Genomic DNA, 21,212 nt, shown 5'->3' on the forward strand with positions numbered 1-21,212 from the left:
AATCCTGCCTGTTTCTCCAAGGAGCTGAAGGCAGCTTCCATGGTTCTCTCCTCCATTTTGCCCTCACGACAACCCTGTGAAATAGGTTAGGCTGGGAGATGGTCCCAAGGCCACCCCAATGAGCTCCCAGATACTCTTTGCTGCGAGAAGCCACAATTGACGCCTTTGCCTCGAAGGCCTGTGATAAAAGTGTCCCAAAGGTTTCTTAAATTCAGTCATGAGGCATGTGGAGGAGATGCCATGGAGGCGACGGGGGGATTCCAAAGAGATGGTGGGGCCAGCAAAGACGGAGGTGGAGTTAGATGGCCCAGAAGAAGGCCTGTGGGAGGTGAGGGAGGCGGAATTGGGCCACCAGGGAATGTTGGAGCTTGCAGAAGTGACCAGGGATCAAAAGGCTCAGGAGCCGGATTCTGGGGAAGGTTCTGGTGGGTTGTCAGTGGGCTTGCCGATGAGAAGGTTGGCAGTTCGAATCCCCGCAACAGTGTCGCAGCTCCTGCCAACCTAGCAGTTTGAAAGCACGCCAGTGCAAGTAGATAAATAGGCATCACTGTGGTGGGATGGTAAACGGCGTTTCCATGCGCTCTGGTTTCTGTCACGGTGTTATGTTGCACCAGAAGCGGTTTAGTCATGCTGGCCACATAACCCGGAAAGCTGTTTGTGGACAAACGCCGGCTCCCTCGGCCTATAGAGCAAGATGAGCGCTGCAATCCCATAGTCGCCTTTGGCTGGGCTTAACTGTCCAGGGGTCCTTTACCTTTTTACCTTGCTAACAGCAACCTGCTGGATCAGGCCTAGTTCAGCGTCCTGTTCCCCAAAATTCCTGTGAGAAACTGGCAAGTAGGACCCGAGCGCAAGAGCACCCTTCTGTGGCTCCCAACAACTGGACTTCTGAAGCATCACAGCCTCCAACTATGGAAGCACACTACAGCCATCTTGGCTAGTAGCCATTGATAGCCTTGTCCTCCATGAATTTGTCTAGACCTCTTATAAAGCCATCCAGTTTCGTGGCCATTACTGCCTTTAGTGGGAGGGAGTTCCACAAGTTAAATGCACACTGCATGAAGCAGTCCTTTCTTTTCTCTGTCCCAAATCTTCCAACACTCAGCTTCGTTGGGTGGACCTGGGTTCTAGTGTTATGTGAGGGGGAGGGGGAAAAAACCCCTTTCCTATATGCTTTCTCCATATCACAATGCGTAATTCTATACATCTCTTGTCGGGTCACCTCTTTTTTTAAAAAATTAATATTTATTAAATATTTTATAGTTATGAAAAGAAAGACAAAAAAGAAAAACAATACATAGATTCAACAAACAATACGTCAACAATAAAAAAGAATTCAGTACAACAATACGACATAAAGAAAACAAAAACATTTAAACACACATCCAAATTTCATATCTGTATCTTTCATTTGCTTATTTCCTCGACTTCCTCGCACCTCCCTTTTTTGTACTCTAGTTCAAATTTGCTAATTCAACAAATCCTTTCCCTCTTCTTCAATTTTTGTTCTATAATTTATCCTAACACAATTTAACTTTAAATTTTCCACTTTAACACATTAACAATTAATATTCATATAATTCTTAATAACACTTCTGCTAAAACCATATAACTTCATTCCAATATTCTTCTAACATTCAACAATATTCTAACATTCAACAATATTCTTCTAACCTCTTTTTTATTCTCTAAAGTAACAAACCCACAAATGTAATGTTTCCTCCCATAAGCGCTACACGAATGCTGAACACTTGAAAGCCCCGTACTAATTATTATATTACCCTTTAAAATCCTCCGGGATTTAATGGGAAATTCTAGCAAAAGAAGAGTAGCTCCAGGCAATGAAAGCAGCGCCGTTCCATCCCTGCCAGGATGAACTTCTTATATCTTCAGCCATCATGTAAAGTAGATCAATATATTTAATATTGTATTTAATTGTTGTGGGGCGAAGGTCATGTTGTTGTTGTTGTTGTTGTTATATAAACATTTCAAGCGCCTGCTTTGCAATTTGGAGGGAAGGGCTAAACTCAGAGTGTGTGGCTTTCCTAAGGCCATTTCGTGTGCTTGTGTTAAAGGTGGTTTTAAGTCAGGATTTGCTGATGGTTCCTTAGCCTGGCTTCTTGCAGAGAGGATACATAATCCTGTTAATACTCTGCAGGCAACCTCTGAGTAGCTATGCTACACCAGCTGTATTAAAAAGGTAAAGGTAAAGGTACCCCTGCCCATACGGGCCAGTCTTGACAGACTCTAGGGTTGTGCGCCCATCTCACTCAAAGAGGCCAAGGGCCAGCGCTGTCCGAAGACACTTCCGGGTCACGTGGCCAGCGTGACATCGCTGCTCTGGCAAGCCAGAGCCGCACACGGAAACGCCGTTTACCTTCCCGCTAGTAAGCGGTCCCTATTTATCTACTTGCACCCAGGGGTGCTTTCGAACTGCTAGGTTGGCAGGCGCTGGGACCGAACAGCGGGAGCGCACCCCACCGCAGGGATTCGAACCGCCGACCTTTCGATCGGCAAGCCCTAGGCACTGAGGCTTTAACCCACAGCGCCACCCGCGTCCCCTACACCAGCTGTATTACTCAGGTTGCAAATCATTCAGATCTGATGCGCTCCGACATGGGCGTCCTTTATTGGGCCTTCCAACTGTCAACAGCTTCCCCTGGAATGTTCCAGCCACCATCCTCTGATTGGCTCTTGCAACGCTGTGAACCTTCCGAATGACTTGTTTCAATGGGAAATAGAGCCTGGCTGCCTGTTCCGCCATTCCCCAGTTCCGAAAGCTTGGGCTAGTCTGCGTGTCCTTTGCCTCTCCGTCCCCTACCCAGCCTAAGAAGGAAGGATGACTGCCAACAACCTAGAACTGGAGAACCAGTTGGACGCTCCAAATGCTGGACTCGAACCCTCGACTGCCAGCCTGACAGAGGATAAGGTATGATGGGAGATGTACGCCAATGAGATATTCAGCGGGACAAGGTTATCTCTGCATACAAACTCAACAGGAAGGACAGGGAAGGATGTACTGTAAGTGACATCCCATAAGAAGAGTCCGCTGGATCGGGTCAAAGGACCATCTAGTCCAGCATCCTGTTCTCGCCATAGCCAACCAGTTGCCCCAATGGGAAGCCCATAAGCAGGACCTGAGTGCAGCAGCAACTCACCCTACTTGTGGTTCCCAGGCACTCCCAGGCATACTGCCTCCAACAGAGGAGATAGAACATAGCCATTGTGGTTAGTAGCCATTGTTAAACTCCGGAATTCACTGTCACAAGCTGTACAATGGTCACCAACTTGGATGCTTTACACTCCAATGGCAAATTGATGGGGGATAAGGCTATCAGTCGTGGGACGTGGGTGGCGCTGTGGGTTAAACCACAGAGCTTAGGACTTGCCGATCAGAAGGTCGGCGGGTCGAATCCCTGCGACGGGGTGAGCTCCCGTTGCTTGGTCCCTGCTCCTGCCAACCTAGCAGTTCGAAAGCACGTCAAAGTGCAAGTAGATAAATAGGTACCGCTCCGGCGGGAAGGTAAACGGCGTTTTCGTGTGCTGCTCTGGTTCGTCAGAAGCGGCTTAGGCATGCTGGCCACATGACCCAGAAGCTGCACGTCGGCTCCCTCAGCCAATAAAGCGAGATGAGCGCCGCAACCCCAGAGTCGGCCACGACTGGACCTAGTGGTCAGAGGTCCCTTTACCTTTACTTAAGGCTATCAGTGGTTTTTTGGCCTTGATGGTGTCCAGGTATTGTCAGGGACTGGACTGAGGAGGAACTGAAGGGCCGACCTCCCTTCTCCTGAACCTTCCCAAGAACAGGAGGACAGTATAGATTTAGAACAGTGGTTTGCAGAAGGCCATAATTCAGAGGCTGCAGAAGGGAAATTGGGAGAAGAACAGCAGGAAGAAGAAGCGCTGGGGGAGAAACAGCTGACAGACTCAGTGTCTTTGGAAAGCCTTCCTGAGCCCCCCTCTTCCAGGACTAGGCGGGCATTGAGAGTAGTAGAACAGAAAACTCAGAGGCAGAAAGCTCAGTTCAGCCATCGCAGGGATGACGGAGGGGGTTGGACTTTACTCGGAGAGATGCCATTATTTAATAGAGACTGCATTCCTTCATCTCTCTCTCTCTGTGAATACTGAATAAATGACGTGGTAAGAACTCTTCTTGTTTATCTGCTTTTTGGCTGCCATCGGGGGAGGGATCGGATTCCCTGAAGCCTGACAGGTATTTTAATTGCTGGTTTTAATTGTGTTGTGGCACCCTTTAATTTATTTTAACCAGTGTGTATTTCTTAACTCTGTACCTTATAACTGAACTTTTAAAATGTTGTAAGCTGCTTTGAATCCCTACTTGGGAGAAAGGCAGGATATAATATATTTATACCTTATAATATTTTACCTTATGATATATTAAATAATGGCAACAACAACATTTGTTTGTTTGTTTGTTTGTTTGTTTATATGCTACCCAACCACCACTCTGGGTGGCTTCCAACAACTTAAAACACAATATGACATCATACATTAAAAACTTCCCTGAACAGGGCTGCCTTCAGATGTCTTCTAAAAGTTTGGTAGTTGTTTATTTCCTTGACATCTGACAGGAGGTCATTCCACAGGTCAGGCACAACTACCAAGAAGGCAACAGAAGGCTAATGCTATGTTCTAAAGTAATTTGCAGCAGTCGATAACTTTTTCCTTTTCCCCAGGTAAGCCAGTCATCTGATACTCAGCATCGAAAATCCACGGCAAGCATTTCAACAAGGAGAATAAAGTCCGTAGGATCCCGCAAATGGGTAAGTTCAGAGGGTTTGTTCACCCAGTGAGGTTTTGTTAAACAAACTGATGTCTGTTTGTTTCCAGAATGCAAGCAGGTCTGGCAGGAAATCCCATCAAATGTATTTATTTTATTTATTGGGGGGGCGGGGCGGGAATGTGTTAATGCGGAAACTCTTTTAAGGCTAAATGGGTTACATAGTAAAATGCAGTTAAAATGAGCAAAATGTTTCAAACCAAATATGCATAAATCCTTTTGTCTGGGTCAGGCTGCTGTCTAAAATGATATAGCGAGGGTGCTTGCCTCATACAATATTATTGCTAAAACTTCTTAGAAACAAAGGAGAATAATTGAGGAAATAAAGTAGCAGAGCAGGGTGTAAGAGGACAAAATGCTTCTGGGTTTCTTTCACTGAGACCAGCAGGACATTTTTCAAATACAGTCGTACCTCGGCTCCTGAACGCCTTGGGAGTTGAATGTTCTGGCTCCAGAATGATCGAAAACTTGGAAGTGAGTGTTCCAGTTTTCGAACATTCTTTTGGAAGCTGAATGTCCGATGGGGCTTCCGTGGCTTCTGATTGGCTACAGGAGCTTCGTGCAGCTAATCAGAAGCCGCACTTTGGTTTCTGAACATTTTGGAAGTCGGACGGACTTCCGGAACGGATTCTGTTCGACTTCCGAGGTGTGACTGTACATGCATCTCAGATCAGATGCATATGTAAGCGACTCCCCACTTTTGCAGCAGTTGCATTGCGGTGCCCCATGCACATAACTGAAAATCGCATAAGTGGGGAGCACCCTCCAAACACCCTTTAAATGCCCTCTAGGACACTCTCTATCCAATCCAATTTTTTAAAAAATACTGTACCACAATATATCCACAACTGGAATTGGAGCTGTGGGCATAGCTGTCAATTGTCCCTTATTTGGGGACTCGCCTTTGCTCAGCGCTTCTTAGCGGAGAGGTGACAGTGGTTTTCCTTGCTGCATCCCCTTTGCCGGGTTGCTGTGCTGTGGGAACCACCGCTTGAGGCTTCGTTTGGCTGCTGGCTGGGCTTTCTGCCTTTGGCTTGGAGGGGCTCAGAAGTTGAACATACCTGTACTTGGAAAATCCCTTATTTGGGCTGCTGATCCCTTATTTTCGAAGCTGCTGGTCCCTTATTTTCAAATCTGTAAGTTGACAGCTATTGATGCTGGAGGATGTGTGGAGAAGCAGCTGCTGCTGGGCCACCACATGCATCAGCTGTTGGGCGGGGAGGCTGAGCAGTCTAAACAGAGCCCTGCTACATCTCCAGTCTCTTCTCCACCCTCACTGAAGTCCCCCTCAGGCTCTGGGGAGGGTCTCCTTGTGACTCTCCAGCTCTCACACTCCATTTCCTGGTATGAATTAAATTACTTAATTATTTCCCAGAGCTGCACAAGTGAGGAGCCCCCCTGTATTCTTTTCCCTGCACACTTTCTCTACACCACGTGTAAATATCATAGGGCACCCGTGTTGGAACCTGGTAACATTTATTTGTAAGCAGTCCTCTTACAACCTTCAAGCAGAGTGTTCATAAAAGCTTGCAATGTTAGCACTTAATGCTTTCTGCAATATTATAATAGGCAGTGCCTTTTTTCACGGGATACTCAAGGCACCTCTTTTTGTTGTTGTTGTTACAGTAAGTGCCACACTTTTTAACAACTTCATGGCAAGTACCGGCACCTATTTTTCTAGGGGGAAAGCACTGGTAATTGGTGATTTAAAGATTTGAAGGTACTACTGGGTACAAACTGCCCATGGATCCTCTAATCCACCAGAAACACCAGAAATTAATGGTAAAAATGTAAGAACATAAGAGCCTCCTGAATCAAGCCAATGACACATCTAGTCCCATATTCTTAATTGATTCTAATTATTAGTTTGCTTTTTCCTCCCTTTTTAAAGTACTTATTAATGTCTGTAAATAAGAACAAGAAGGGGGGGGGGAATTTGCATGCAAACAAAAGAAAAGAACAGGAAAACATATTGCAAGAAACCAGTGTTTTTGCAATATAGCACGCCTTTATTTTATTTACAAATGAAGACACCCATGATTGTATGATGCTTCCTGTTTATCCCAAGGTGTGGATGTTGTGAAAGTATTTTTATGTTGACATATATTCTTTGTCCTTAAATTTCTGTTGGGGTACTAGCAGTTGGGAAGCAAGGGAAACAATGATGTCGACTTTTCATTCCTTCATTTGTATGTGAATTCCTTAGTTTATGGGAATGTTTCCTTGCAGGAAGAACCATAATAATAATAATAATAATAATAATAATAATAAATTTATTTTTTACACCCCGCCCATCTGGCTGGGCCTCCCCAGCCACTCTGGGCGGCTTCCAAAAAAATATTAAAATACTGTAATACATCAAACATTAAAAGCTTCCCTAAACAGGGCTGCCTTCAGATGTCTTCTAAAAGTCTGGCCTTTGCCACTTAGAGATGTTTGTGCTGCTGAAATGTCTGGCCCAGATCCTTGCTTTTTGGATTTCTCTGCTAGACCAAACCAGGACAGCATCAGACCTCTCTTTTACTATGTGTTTAAGTTTCTTTTTCTGAAGTTCTAGATGTATTGAATAAACCATCAATTTAAAAGGATGCTTCGCCCTCTACACTCAAAGGCCTCAGTATCTGCTTCTGCTCCTTCCCATAGGCGCTGACAAGGCAGCTTCTGCTAGTTACATTGCTGACTTCCTCTGGCTCATCTCTACAATATGGTTACAACCTCTGGGTGGCCAGCCATCCATCTACGGTAAGATCAGACATGTAATGGTCTGGGATTGCAGAGGGTCAAAGATCTGTTACTATTTCTGCAGCAGGGACCCCATGTCATCTGAAATAGCATGAAACAGGAGCTTTTTAGCCACCTGTCAAAGAACGAACCAGCAGCAAACTCTTTATTAGCAAAAACACAATTTGCACAGTATTGGCTGAGTGTCAGGCCTAGTGAGCACAGCAGCTCATCTCTGTTAGGCCTTATCCCATCAAATCCCTGCCTCTCCAAGTACCATCCTCTCCAGGGCTTTCCCTAAGCAATCAGAGACTACTCCTGCACGCAACCTGCCACTGCTCCACCCGTTTCAGCCCTCTTCTGGTTCTGGGAGACAAGCAGGGAGGGGAGCTTGTCGTAGCAGGAGGGAGAGACACACACGATTCTTCACCAACCTGGCTCTCGGCCTCCCCCCCCCCCCACTTACTGATTTCAGCTTCTGCCTCTGATTCCAGACTTCTCTCCGCAATCAAGTCAGCAGGAGTCAGCATCAGAAACGCCGCTGCTTAGGGTGATATGAAGGGTCAATTGTGCAAGGCCACCTACACCTCGTCAGTAGAAATTCTATCTTCCGCATTTCCGCTACAGTGCCAATTTGCCCTCAAATTTAAAACCCAGACAACGAAAATCCTCCAGTCGAATGGGCAGCACCCAAAATGCCCACACCATGTGTCCCATGTCCCATGAGATTATGCTTCACAGCAGGAGGAAGCAGGGGAGGAGGTTCGGGAAGCTGCACGACCTGTTCCAAATCTATACTGTCCTCCTGTTTTGAAGTTTCAGGATCTGGAGCAGGAGCAGGAGCAGGGGGAGTCTCCCACCATTCCTCCTCAGCAGGGTCCCTGACACTATTGCACGAAGGAGTTGAGTGCATACCAGAACTTTATTTGTGGGCAAATCAAGTCCATTAAAGGGCTCTGCTTCCCCAGTGCAACCATTCTTATTTATTCCTCCCTTTCCTAGCTCATAGCAAACTTTTACAATGGCACGTATCAACAGAGGAAGCAGGCTACCGTAGATGAAGAAGACTTTATTGATTTCCTCTACACTTTCACCATTGCAATCTATTCCCTTGGAGGCCTGATTGGGTCCCTTCTGGTCAGCTTCATGGTGGACAAATACGGCAGGTAAAGAGGGAATATGTTTATGGGGCTATGGCACGGGGGTGGGTCCTTTTAGGTTTGCAGGCAAGATGCTTCTCTGGTTCTAGCCTTGGAGCTGCTTGCCTGTAGGTCGCCAAATGTCACAATGGCATTAGGTGATTGGGTGCTTTGAAGTCCCAATGTCAGGACTTCAAAGCATCACACAGGAGCCCATGGTGGTGCTCTGAAGTGCCCAAGGCTTCCGTTTTAACCAAGCTGACAGGTGGTAGAACCTATGTCTGATTTCCCTTGCCAATGCCACTTTAAGGCGCCTCCCCGTGCGTTGGCAGCTATGCCTCTATTTGCCCCACACCTGATGTTACATATGAGGTCAAGCAAGGACAAGTGGGTGTGGTTTGATGGAAACAGTCTCATAGGCCAACTCTGGCTTGTGGGCTGGAGATTCCCCGCCCCTGTGTAGTGGGGTAGGAGGTGTTTATTAGGGGACATGGTGGGGGGGAATGCAAACAGATGTGAAAATGTGGAGAGCTGAAAAAATAAGAAATGGAAATAAACAGATTTGCCCATCTCTAGCCAAGATGCAAAAGCAACTTAAATAGAAATACTTGCAAGTATCAGATTGGCTTAGGATTTAAATATGTGATGTTATAGAATAATATGTTTAAAGTTAATATGAAAAGAAAGAAAGATGTTACTTGACTAAGTAAATTTTATGAGGAATTAGTTTTGGTAAACCGTTACAATGATACACATTGAAACTCAGCCAGGGGGATTCGAGGAAGTCACTTAATAATGTTAACAAAAGTGGAATTATTGAAGTTAGGATTTATGTTTGTTTATTTGTTCATAAATTTGGAAAATCAATAAAAAAAATTAGGGGGGGGGATGAAAAAGCAAGTTGCTAGTCCATGTGAAGTTGGCAGCTGAAGTCTCAGACGTCAAAGGAGGGGGTTGAATGGGGTTTACAGTAGTTGGGGGTTTCCAGGAGCTCTCCTGCCTTGCATAGCTCCTTGTCCTTCCCATAACTATTGAAAATAGACCAAATTGCCCACCAAAAGACCTTACTGCAATTCAACAGCTCCTCTCCTGCTTGTTTGACGCTACTGTACATGTATTGGCTCCCTCTACCTCTCCTACCCCTTTTCCCTGTCTTTTCAGGAAAGGGGCCTTGGTAATAAATAACATTATGTCCATATTCTCCGCTGGCTTCATGGGATGTTCTGCTGTGATACATGCCTATGAATACACCATATTTTCACGCTTGGTCACTGGAATGTGCTCAGGTGAGAGAGGGCCCTGGGCTTAGTGGTTTTAGCAAAGCCACTTAAATAATGCAAGGGGCATTATCAGGGTGCAAGTCCAGCCAGGCAGGAAGCACTGGAGGAGGGTTTAAAGCTGGGATGGTGAAGGGTGTGCCCTGGGGAGAGGTGTGCATCTTGGGGAGAGTCCTGAAGGCCAGATAGAGAGGCTTGGGGTGCTGCATTTGGTCCCCAGCCCAAAGATTCCTTGCCCCTGCCATCAAATACCGTATTTATTGATTATTGCAATGTCTATTTCCTCCCCCCCCCAAAGTAGCAATTTAAATGCCTGTTACCCCATGAACCAATCTCCACTACCCAACATGCAGGGGCACAGAATGCCACTCTGAAGAATGCCACCCAAAGCTGGGGCGAAGATCAATTGGCCACCTCCACCCAGCGGAAGAACCTCCCATGTTCCTTGAAAATGTTGCCGTGTCCCATCCATGCTGTTAACCGTCCCTTTGTCTACCATCTAACCAGGCATGTTCTCCTGCATCGTCCCACTATACCTTGGAGAGATATCCCCTAGAAACATGAGGGGGTCCATTATGACGGTCCCTATGATCTTTGTCACCATTGGCGTCATCGTCTCACAGATCCTTAGTCTTCAAGAGCTTCTCGGGACTGAGAAAGGTAACCTTGGCAGATCATCACAAGGGATGTTGGAGAGTTTCAGCAGAAATGGAAAAGGAAGCAGGACTTGCGGGTGCTGCTGGTCAGGATGGCGATGCTCGGCCTCCACAGTTCCAAATACCTGTTGCTGTAAGCCACTGGAGGGGAGAAGGGTCAAATCCTGCTTGTGGGTTTCCCACAGGAATCTGGCTGGCCACTGTGAGATGAGGATGCTAGACTAAATGAGCCATTGGCCTGATCCAGCAGAGGTCTTCTTATAATCTTATGTTTATGTGATGATGATGAGGAGGAGGAGGATCAGGGGAGCCAAATTGGGCCCCCAATTATGGGTGCCCAGTGTGCGTGAAGTCATGATGTCAGGTTGTAATGTGATGTCATGATGTCACGCTCGCCCCCTGGCCTCAGAACATGATTTGTGGTGGTACCAGAAGTCAGGTTCCAGGACCTCGCAACACCTCAGAAAGCGCCCCAATTTCTGTTGCCACTGGAAGTTGGGTTCCAAGGTCTCAGAAGTTCTCAGAAAGCATCTCCGAGGCCTTGGAGATGCTGTCTGAGGCCTTGCAAGACCTCAGAAGTTGTGGGGGGAGGCCCTGTGGTGTGGGTGCTCAGGCATCCAGAGCTCCCCATATTTGGCACCCCTGATGGTGATAATTTTATTATTTATATGCCACCCATCTGACTGGGTTGCCCCAGCCACTCTGGGCGGCTCCCAACAAAGTATTTAAGCACACTAAAACATCAATGATGTTTGCTTATCCATCCCATGACTGGAATGGAAATCAATCAATCTGGCAAACTTAATCATTGTTGCCGTGGCTTTCTATTTGCAAATGATACATCATGGATTATGGTCCATCCATGTCAAGCAGCTGGTTGTCCAGGAATGTACAAAGACAAGGGAATGTTTTTTACAGTCCTATTTTTATTCAGTATTTACAGAGATAGGCTATAGAACCCAGCCTCTTGGATAATGGCGTTGTCCCGAGTGAATCTCCACCACCTGTCTCTCTCACTTCCTCATTCGTCACTTCTGCGGGTGCTGCTATGTGCCCTCTGTCTTTGAGCTCTTTGCTCTCCTACTTTCAAGGCTCGCCGGGTTCTGGGAGAGGGTAGGTCTCTGTGTCTGTCAGCTGTTGCCCCATCTGCTGCTGCTTCCTCCTCATCCTCCTTCGCTCCCATTATTTCCCAACTTCCCCCTTCATCTGCCTCAAACCCCTGCTGTAAATCTAAACTCTCTTCCTCTTCTCTGGAAGGGTCAGGCTGGGGAGGCGGTCACCACCATTCCTTCTCTGCCCAGTCCATTCCGCAATTTGCATCGAGTTACGCTACTACGAACAAAATGTAGCAGCGTACTGGCAACATAATTTCCGTCGTTAATTGCACAAATGCCGTGGGTTACATAATTCCCACACAGTGGACAGTGAGAGGGAAAATGCTGTTTTTGGCAGAAGGCAAACCGCAGAGGAAAGGAAACAAACAAACAAAAAAAAGGGCAAAAAAAAAGAGAGGCACAAATACAAGATGGGTGACACCTGGCTTGAGAGCAGTACATGTGAAAAGGATCTAGGAGTCTTGGTTGACCAGAAACTTGACATGAGCCAACAGTGTGACGCGGCAGCTAAAAAAGCCAATGCAATTCTGGGCTGCATCAATAGGAGTATAGCATCTAGATCAAGGGAAGTTATAGTGCCACTGTATTCTGCTCTGGTCAGACCCCACCTGGAGTACTGTGTCCAGTTCTGGGCACCACAGTTCAAGAAGGACACTGACAAACTGGAACGTGTCCAGAGGAGGGCAACCAAAATGGTCAAAGGCCTGGAAACGATGCCTTATGAGGAACGGCTAAGGGAGCTGGGCATGTTTAGCCTGGAGAAGAGGAGGTTAAGGGGTGATATGATAGCCATGTTCAAATATATAAAAGGATGTCACATAGAGGAGGGAGAAAGGTTGTTTTCTGCTGCTTCAGAGAAGCGGACACGGAGCAATGGATCCAAACTACAAGAAAGAAGATTCCACCTAAACATTAGGAAGAACTTCCTGACAGTAAGAGCTGTTCGACAGTGGAATTTGCTGCCAAGGAGTGTGGTGGAGTCTCCTTCTTTGGAGGTCTTTAAGCAGAGGCTTGACAACCATATGTCAGGAGTGCTCTGATGGTGTTTCCTGCTTGGCAGGGGGTTGGACTCGATGGCCCTTGTGGTCTCTTCCAACTCTATGATTCTATGATTCAGTGCAGCTTGAGTTGGAAAGAGGGCGGAAAGGAAAGCCTTCTCTCACCCCCAGTCGTAACTGCATCTTCTTGTACAGGTTGGCCGCTATTGCTGTGCTTCACTGGAATCCTGGCGGTGTTTCAAGTCATCGTCTTGCCCAGCTTCCCCGAAAGCCCAAGGTTTCTCCTGATTCAGAGGAATGATGAGGTGAAAGCCAGGCAAGGTACAATCGCCTTGAGTGCACAGGAACATTACGGCATGGGGACCCTACATAGAGGCCTGTGGGAGTCTCTGGGCAAAGGCTGGCAGCTCCCGCTCTCCCATATACAGCACTGGGAGCATCCTCAGACCTACCCAGGAGACACAAGGGGGGCGAGGAAGATGGGAAGCTTCTCCCAGTCCCACCAAGAGATGCTGGGGACTGAAACTGTGGCCAGAGCTGGCCCAGCCATTGGGCAGGGTGAGGCCATTGCCTCAGGGAACAGAAGCCCTACCAGGTAGCAATTAATGAATGTTAGAAGGATGCTGGAATGAAGTCATATGGTCTTAGCAGAAATGTAATAAAGAATTAAGTAAAAGCGGATTGATAACGGGACAAAATGAAAAATTTAAGGTTAGACCATTAAGATAAATTACAGAACAAAAATTGAGAAAGATGGAAAGAATTTGCTGAAATAGTTAACTGAAATAGAATACAAAAAAGGGAGGTGTGAGGAGGTCGATGAAACAAGCTAATGAAAGGTAAAGATATGGAGTATTGGGTGTGTGTGTTTAGTGTGTTGTTTTTCTTCTTTTTTTCTGGATTGTTGTATTGCCTTTTTATTGTAATTGTAATGTATGTTTTGTTAAACTTTTCATTGTTTTTTCTTCTTCTTTTTTCTTTTTTCTGTAATTTCTAAACTTCTAATAAATATCTTTTTAAAAAAAGAAGAAGAAGAAAAAAACAGAAGCCCTACCAGGTAGCACCCCTATGGGCACCCTGCCTGCCCGGCCGTCTCTGCCATTGGCACTGATTTCAGGAAAGATCTCACACGATTTGGAGTGAAAGCTCCCCCCCCCCCCAATCATTGCAATCTTCCTTGAAATCAGCGCTGGTGCTGGTGGTTCTCTGCCGGTGGCAGAGGTGGCAGGGTACATGGAGTTGGCAGAGCAAGTGGGGGCAGCGGCAGTAGCAGGGCAGGGTGGCAACACATAGGAACATAGGAAGCTGCCTTATACTGAGTCTGACCATTGGCCCATCTGGCTCAGTAAGAGGAGGCATTGTCCACACTGACTGGCAGCAGCTCTCCAAGGTGTAAGGCAGGGGTCGCCCCCCCCCCGGCCAATCCTTACCTGGAGATGCCAGAGACTGAACCTGGGACATACAAAGCTCTACCACTATTCTTCCACATTGTTGTTTCTTCATTTCTTCCTGCCCTGGTGGCTCCATTCCCTGCTCCCTTCCAGTCTTGCAGAGGCTGAGATGCCATGATGATGTGGAGAGTGAGCTCGAGGAGCTCCAACAGGAGAACGTCTCGGTAAGGGTGGAGAAGGAGATGAATACGATGAAGCTGCTGTGCAACCAAGCCATGCGTTGGCAAATCATCTCCGTGGTCATCCTCATGAGTGGCCAGCAGCTCACAGGTGTCAATGCGGTAAGAGAGGCAGCTTCACAGTTGGGCTAGAAGGCTGAGCGAGTGTTAATATTCATCCGAATGACCACTCATGCAGAGATGCAGCAGGGAACCTCCTTCTCTGCGTGGTGATCCCAGCTCCCAGAAGACTCTACTCCAGGTCTAAGGCACTTGTGGACTCCCAGTGGTTGCTGAGCTACAGCTCCCATAATCTCTAGCTATTGGCCAGGATTGCAGGGGCTGATGGGAGCTACAGCTGAGCAACATCCTGAGGGTTCCCCTGGAAGCTGAGAACATCACCCAGGAAAAAAGAGGTTCCCTGCTGTGTCACTGTATGAGTGTCTGCTTTGGCTCGGAGAAAAGGCGAGGGATAGGTGGCTCAACAGAGTTGATAAAATTATGCAAGGTGTGCAAAAAGTAGAGAGAAGTTTTTGTCCACCTCTCAGCTACAGATGGAGGATAAATTTGATTTGGCCTTCATTTCATTGCAGACTTGCCTGATTCATACTTTCCAAAGCAATATCAGAACCAAAAGACAGCCCTCCATCAAAATCTGCACTCCTTTGAATTTTGCAATGCAGTTCTCTGTCTTACTAACTAACATATCCAAAAGTGCATGCAGTAGGATTAAAGTGTGCATTAAGGTGCATCTATTGGTGAAAATAACACAAAAATATGTATTATATTAAATTGCCTTGCAGGTATGTGCATATTAGGGGAAACTATCCAAAAATATGTTTAATTGGGAGAAAAATGCACTAAAATGCTGATTAATTTTTAGGAGGACTTAGCAAAAAGAAAGAAAGAAAGCATGCTGGTGAAGAATACATGTGTAGAACTGGAACTCCAACTTGGAAAAATGAGAAACCGGGAGAAACCAAAATGGACAGATTCAGCCATCCCTAACCACAAGTGCTGGTGGGATTTTGACTACAGCTCCCACAATCCTCCCTGATTCTTGGGCCATGCTGGCTGGGGCTGATGGGAGCTGTAGTCTAGCAACATCTGGAGGGCCACAGGTTCCACAACTGCTCTGGGGTTTGCAGACACATGGGTTAATGATATGTTGCAGAATACAAACGCTGTATATATATCCCAGGATGCATTTCATTCGCTCCCACAAAATGCTGGCAGTCTGGGAGTTAAGAGCATCAGAACATGAGAAGAGCCTACTGGATCAGGCCAATGGCCCACCCAGTCTAGCATCCTGTTCTCACAGCGGCCAACCAGATCCCTCTGGGAAACCCGCAAGCAGGTCCCATGCCCAAGAGCCCTCTCTTTTCTTGTGGTCCGCAGCACCTGGTAGCCATCATGGCAAGCAGCCATTGAAAGCCATGATTTTGTCCAATCTTCTGCCATCCCTTCCTCTGGTTGGAGGGCATTCCATAGTTGTGGTTTGCTTCCAGGTGTTCTATTACTCAGAGAGAATCTATGCAACTTTGAGGGTCAAGAAGCAGGAAGCCCGGTATATCACTGTGTTGGCAAGTATTTTCATCGCAATCTCGCTGATGATCGTGGTAAGCCTCTCTCTCTCTTTCTCTCTCTCTCTTCCTAAAATCAAAAGTTCTGTTTCAAATGGTGTTAAAATTGCGCTGTTGTCACTTCAAAGTATCCCTGGGGGAACCCTTATAGGGCATGTGGAGATGCTCCAAGTGTCCCTATTTTCCAGGGACAGTCCTGGATTCACAGAAGCTGTCCTGGTTTTCCCTAGGATGTCCCTATTTTCATCAGAGAAATATTGGAGGCTAAAGTAAAGGTAAAGGACCCCTGGACAGTTAAGCCCCATCAAAGGTGACTATGGGGTGTGGAGCTCATCTCGCTTTTCAGGCCCAGGGAGCCGGCGTTTGTCCCCAGACAGCTTTCCGGGTCATGTGGCCAGCATGACTAAACCGCTTCTGGTGCAACGGGACACCGTGACGCAAACCAGAGCGCACGGAAACGCCCTTTACCTTCCCGTCGCAGCACTACCTATTTATCTACTTGACCTGGAGTGCTTTCAAATTGCTAGGTTGGCAGGAGCTGGGACAGAGCAACAGGAGCTCACCCCGTCGCACAGATTCGAACCGCCAACCTTCTGATCAACAAGCCCAAGAGGCTCAGTGGTTTAGACCACAGCGCCAACCACGTTGGAGGGTATATGGAGTTATGGGACCCCTGAGCCATACGAAGGCAGCCCTGTATATGGAAGTTACCTCTGTTGATTCCTGGTGGCCTCGTTTTATTCTGTTTCTCATTTCTGTACGCAAACTCTCTTTCTTCTCTGTTCTTATACCCTCTAGGTTTATACAGTGGATTTAGTGGGGCGAAGGATCCTCCTCCTCACTGGATTTGCGATATGCAGCATCCTCTGCATTCTGTTAACCATGACCCTCGAACTTCAGGTTTGCTGATCAAAACCTGGTGTGATTTAGCCAGTGTCACCAGCAAGGGAAGGGCTGTAGCTCCATCACAGAGCAGCTGCTTGGCATGCAGAAGGTCCCAGGTTCAGTCCACTGCAGCATCTGAAACCCTGAAGAACCACTGCTGGTCAGTGTAGACCAGGGTTTCCCCAGCTTGGATCTCCAGCTGTTTTTGGACTACAGTTCCCATCATCCCCTGACCACTGGTCCTGCTAGCTAGGGATGATGGGAGTTGTAGTCCAAAAAGAGCTGGAGACCCAAGTTTGGCAAAAGCCTGGTGTGGACCAAACTGAGCCAAATGGAGCATTGGTCTCCTTCAGGATAAGGCAGCTGAAAATCCACTCAGATTTGGTGTCAGGTGGAAGAGCTGGAAGGAATGTTGTTGGCGGGTCTTTCCTGCAAAAATGTATCTGGCTCTTGCATTCCCAATGCATTCCCAGCCCTTGATGGTCTGCTGTAAGTGCGTTGGAACGTAACCCCCATATAAATGCCGAGTTGCCTGTATCTTAATCCAGGGTGGGGTCCCTCAGGCTGGGGAAGGGGCGCAAATGTGGCCCTCTGGCTCTCTTTGCCTGGCCCTCAGAACGTTCGCTAGGCCACACCCCCTCTCACCAGGCCACACCGCTCTCTGGCTGTGCTTTAATCAGGAGGGTTTTTTGCCTGTCCAGAACATGTCCTTGAACCCTGATCACGCCTCTCGCTTGTCTTGATGGAGACATGTGTGAATGTGAGTGAAACCAGCCTACTGGGAAGGGAGATTCCAATGGGCTCTCCTTCCCAGGAGGCTTTTTAATGTTGGATGGCCACCAGTCAAGGCTTCTTTAGCTGTGATTCCTGCATTGCAAGGGGTTGGACTAGATGACCTGGGGAGGACCTGTCCAACTCTATAACCCCTTGTCCACCCACTTTTGCCTCTGTCCCACCCGCCACTGATTTGTGGTTCGGAAGGCCCTCAATCTGAGAAGTGCTCCTCCCTCCTGCTTTAATTTAAGGTGTGCCAGACACTCTCATTCATACATGTCTGAAGAACGCTCAACTTTCTCCCACAGGAAACCATGCCGTGGATGACATACGTCACTTCAGTCTTTTTCCTCATCTTGCTCTTTGGGCACATCCTTGGGCCAGGTAAGGACTCAGGTGACCTAGAGAGTTCCTTCAAAGGGGCAAACAGGGTGGGCCGCTTGTTTTATTTCTGGTTAAGTTTTTTTTTAAAAAAAATATATTTTTTGAAAAACAAAGAGTACATAATTACAAGTGCACAGAGTAAGATTAGACATAAAAAGAAGAAAAAATGGTACCCATGTAGAAAACAACAACAACAATAACAACAATAATAATTCTATATATTACAGAAGAGAAAAAGATAAAGAAAATTGTTATTGTAGTTAACCAGATCATAACCTAATACAGTGGTACCTCGGGTTACAAACACCTCGGGTTACAAACACTTTGGGTTACAGACTCTGCTAACCTGGAAGTGGTACCTCAGGTTAAGAACTTTACCTCAGGATGAGAACATAAATCGCATGGTGGCGGTGCAGCGGCAGCAGGAGGCCCCATTAGCTAAAGTGGTACCTCAGGTTAAGAACCGTTTCAGGTTAAGAACAGACCTCCGGAACGAATTAAGTTCATACCCAGAGATACCACTGTACAGTAGAGTTGTACCTTGGTTCTTGAACCCCCCAGAACTCGTACGTTTTGGCTCCCGACAATCGAAAACCGTGAGTGTTCCGGTTTTCGAACATTCTTTTGGAAGCCTAATGTCCAACGGGACTTCCACGGCTTCTGATTGGCTGCAGGAGCTGCCGCCACCACCAGGTTTGTGGTGTGGTGAACCGGCTTATACTCGAGTCAATAAGTTTCCCCAGTTTTTTGTGCTAAAATTAGGTGCCTTGGCTTATATTTGGGTCGGCTTATACTCAAGTATATACGGTATTTGATTTTTAGAAGACATCTGAAGGCAGCCCTGTTTAGGGAAGTTTTTAATGGTTGATGTTTTGTTCTGTTTTTAATATTTTGTTGAGAGCTGCCCTGAGTGGCTGGGACAACCCAATCAGAAATAATAATAATAATAATAATAATAATAATAATAATAATAATAATAATAATGGCAATGGCTCCCCTGCAAAAAGGATCCTGGGAACTGCGCCCTCAGTGAGCTACCATACTTAGCAAACTATGGTGGGAGTTTTCCAGGGAACTTTGCTACTATTTCCCACCCAGTGATCTACACTCATGGTTTATAACCTTAAGGAAGGGTTAAGGAACGATTTTCATAACGTAATGGACACTTATGTTTTCCTTGTAACGTGAATAATGTGTTATTAAAATGTGATACCTGAGGACACTGCAGAGCAACCAGGATCCGGCAATAGGAACACTGCATTGTTAAAAGGAAACGACGTTTTTAATTTACCGGTATCCCCTGTGACGTTTTAGAACTATGTATCGTTCTAATAGTGTTTAAAACGTCAGTGTAGATCCAGCCAAGGTTTGAACTAGGCACGTGAGAGCTCATAACTGCACCAGTTCCTTTCGAATCGCTATGGATGAATGAGCAAGTCCATGAAAAACAGCCTCGAATCCTTTCTTCCCCGTCCAGGTCCCTTACCCAACGTGATCATACTGGAGCTGTTCCTCCAGCCATCCCGCTCCGTAGCCTTCATGCTCGGGGGCTTTGTGCACTGGTTCCTGCACTTCATTATGGGGATGATATTCATTCAGATAGAGGTGAGTTGTTTGGGTGAGAAGAGGGGGTGGTCTGAACTGGTTCGGGAGCACAGGAAGACGCCTTCCACTGAGTCAGACCATTGGTCCATCTAACTCACCCAGGTGAGGAGCTTTTGGCCTCCCAGGTGTTGCTGAAGGTCTTCCCTTGTAGCCTCGTCAAACCAGAGTCTGCACATCTTCCAGAAACTACAAATGGTGTAGATTTTTTTTAATGAAACTACCTGGAGGTGGGCATAATATTTCTTACCAATATGTTGCATTTATATCCCACCTATCCTACCAGCGGGTGGCGCTGTGGGTAAAAGCCTCAGCGCCTAGGGCTTGCCGATCGAAAGGTTGGCGGTTCGAATCCCCGTGGCGGGGTGCGCTCCCATTGCTCGGTCCCAGCGCCTGCCAACCTAGCAGTTTGAAAGCACTCCCGGGTGCAAGTAGATAAATAGGGACCGCTTACTAGCGGGAAGGTAAATGGCGTTTCCGTGTGCGGCTCTGGCTCGCCAGAGCAGTGATGTCACGCTGGCCACGTGACCCGGAAGTGTCTCCAGACAGCGCTGGCCCCTGGCCTCTTAAGTGAGATGGGCGCACAACCCTAGAGTCTGTCAAGACTGGCCCGTATGAGCAGGGGTGCCTTTACCTTTACCTTTATCCTACCAGAAGCTCCAGGCGGCTTGCCTGGGTCTCCCCCACCCCTTTCCATTTCATCCTCACAAAAACCCTGCAAGGTACTTAGGCTGAGGGTTCATGACTGGCCTAAAGTCGCCCAGTGAGCCCCATGGAGCAGTGGAGATTTGAACCCTGGTCTCTCCCAGCTCCCGGTTCGACACTATAATCACTCCACCTCACTGGCTGTGTACTAGAGGTGGGGAATACTGGCCTGCAAGATGTTGATGAAATAAGTCCTACTCCAGGGAGAGCTGCTGAAATTAATGGACTTTAGTAGTTAGCCATGTCCATTCACCTCAATGGGTCTACTTCGAGTAGGACTATCTGTTTATGTGTTGTTGCTGGCATCTCGAGAGACAATGGAGTGGGGGGTGAAGTCAAACCGCTGCATTAGTAGCACCAAAGTGACCTCTCTGGGGTGTAAGCCTGGGTAGAGTGTATGGAGCTCCTGAGCTGCCAAGAAGTCAAGACACTTGACATCATCAGCCTCGATGATAGTCCAAAGGAAAGCAAAGTAATACGCCGGGCACCAGCTTGGCTGCAGGAGTTGCCAGAAGAAGGCATACAAGGCACCATCCAACCGTCTTAGGGACTCCACTTCTCCTGAAGATATCCCACAAGAGGTTTAGGACAGGGGCCAGCAACCTTTTTCAGCCGTGGGTTGGTCCACCATCCCTCAGACCTTGTGAGGAGCAGGACTATATTTTTTTTGGGGGGGGGGGAATGAACGAATTCCTATGCCCCACAAATAACCCAGAGATGCATTTTAAATAAAAGCACACATTCTACTCATGTAAAAACACCAGGCGGGCCCCACAAATAAACCAGAGATGCACTTTAAATAAAAGGACACATTCTACTCATGTAAAAACGTGCTGATTCCTGGTTCGTCCATGGGCCAGATTGAGAAGGCAATTGGGCTGGATCTGGCCCCCGGGCCTTAGGTTGCCTACCCCTGGTTTAGGATAACAGTTTCCCTTCTCCTAGATGGGTTGCCTTCCCAGG

The 21,212-nt window shown here is 47.1% G+C and overlaps 1 protein-coding gene across 1 annotated transcript in view; it reads left to right on the forward strand.

Moving 5' to 3' along the window:
* Positions 1 to 2,839: 2,839 nt before the first annotated feature.
* LOC310683516 (uncharacterized protein) overlaps positions 2,840 to 21,212 on the forward strand; it is a gene marked incomplete at its 5' end in the record, with an annotated part of 42,831 nt that continues 24,458 nt past the window's right edge. The window contains 12 exons of the mRNA XM_083453449.1: positions 2,840 to 2,929; positions 4,698 to 4,784; positions 7,445 to 7,543; positions 8,525 to 8,688; positions 9,823 to 9,947; positions 10,446 to 10,598; positions 12,903 to 13,028; positions 14,252 to 14,439; positions 15,825 to 15,935; positions 16,698 to 16,799; positions 17,867 to 17,942; positions 19,420 to 19,547. Coding sequence (XP_083309575.1) covers positions 2,840 to 2,929; positions 4,698 to 4,784; positions 7,445 to 7,543; positions 8,525 to 8,688; positions 9,823 to 9,947; positions 10,446 to 10,598; positions 12,903 to 13,028; positions 14,252 to 14,439; positions 15,825 to 15,935; positions 16,698 to 16,799; positions 17,867 to 17,942; positions 19,420 to 19,547 — 1,449 coding nt within the window. The remainder of the gene's footprint in view (positions 2,930 to 4,697; positions 4,785 to 7,444; positions 7,544 to 8,524; positions 8,689 to 9,822; positions 9,948 to 10,445; positions 10,599 to 12,902; positions 13,029 to 14,251; positions 14,440 to 15,824; positions 15,936 to 16,697; positions 16,800 to 17,866; positions 17,943 to 19,419; positions 19,548 to 21,212) is intronic.

Source organism: Podarcis tiliguerta (assembly GCF_965153285.1).
Source record: "Podarcis tiliguerta genome assembly, chromosome: 8".
In the NCBI taxonomy this organism is placed as follows: Eukaryota; Metazoa; Chordata; class Lepidosauria; order Squamata; family Lacertidae; genus Podarcis; species Podarcis tiliguerta.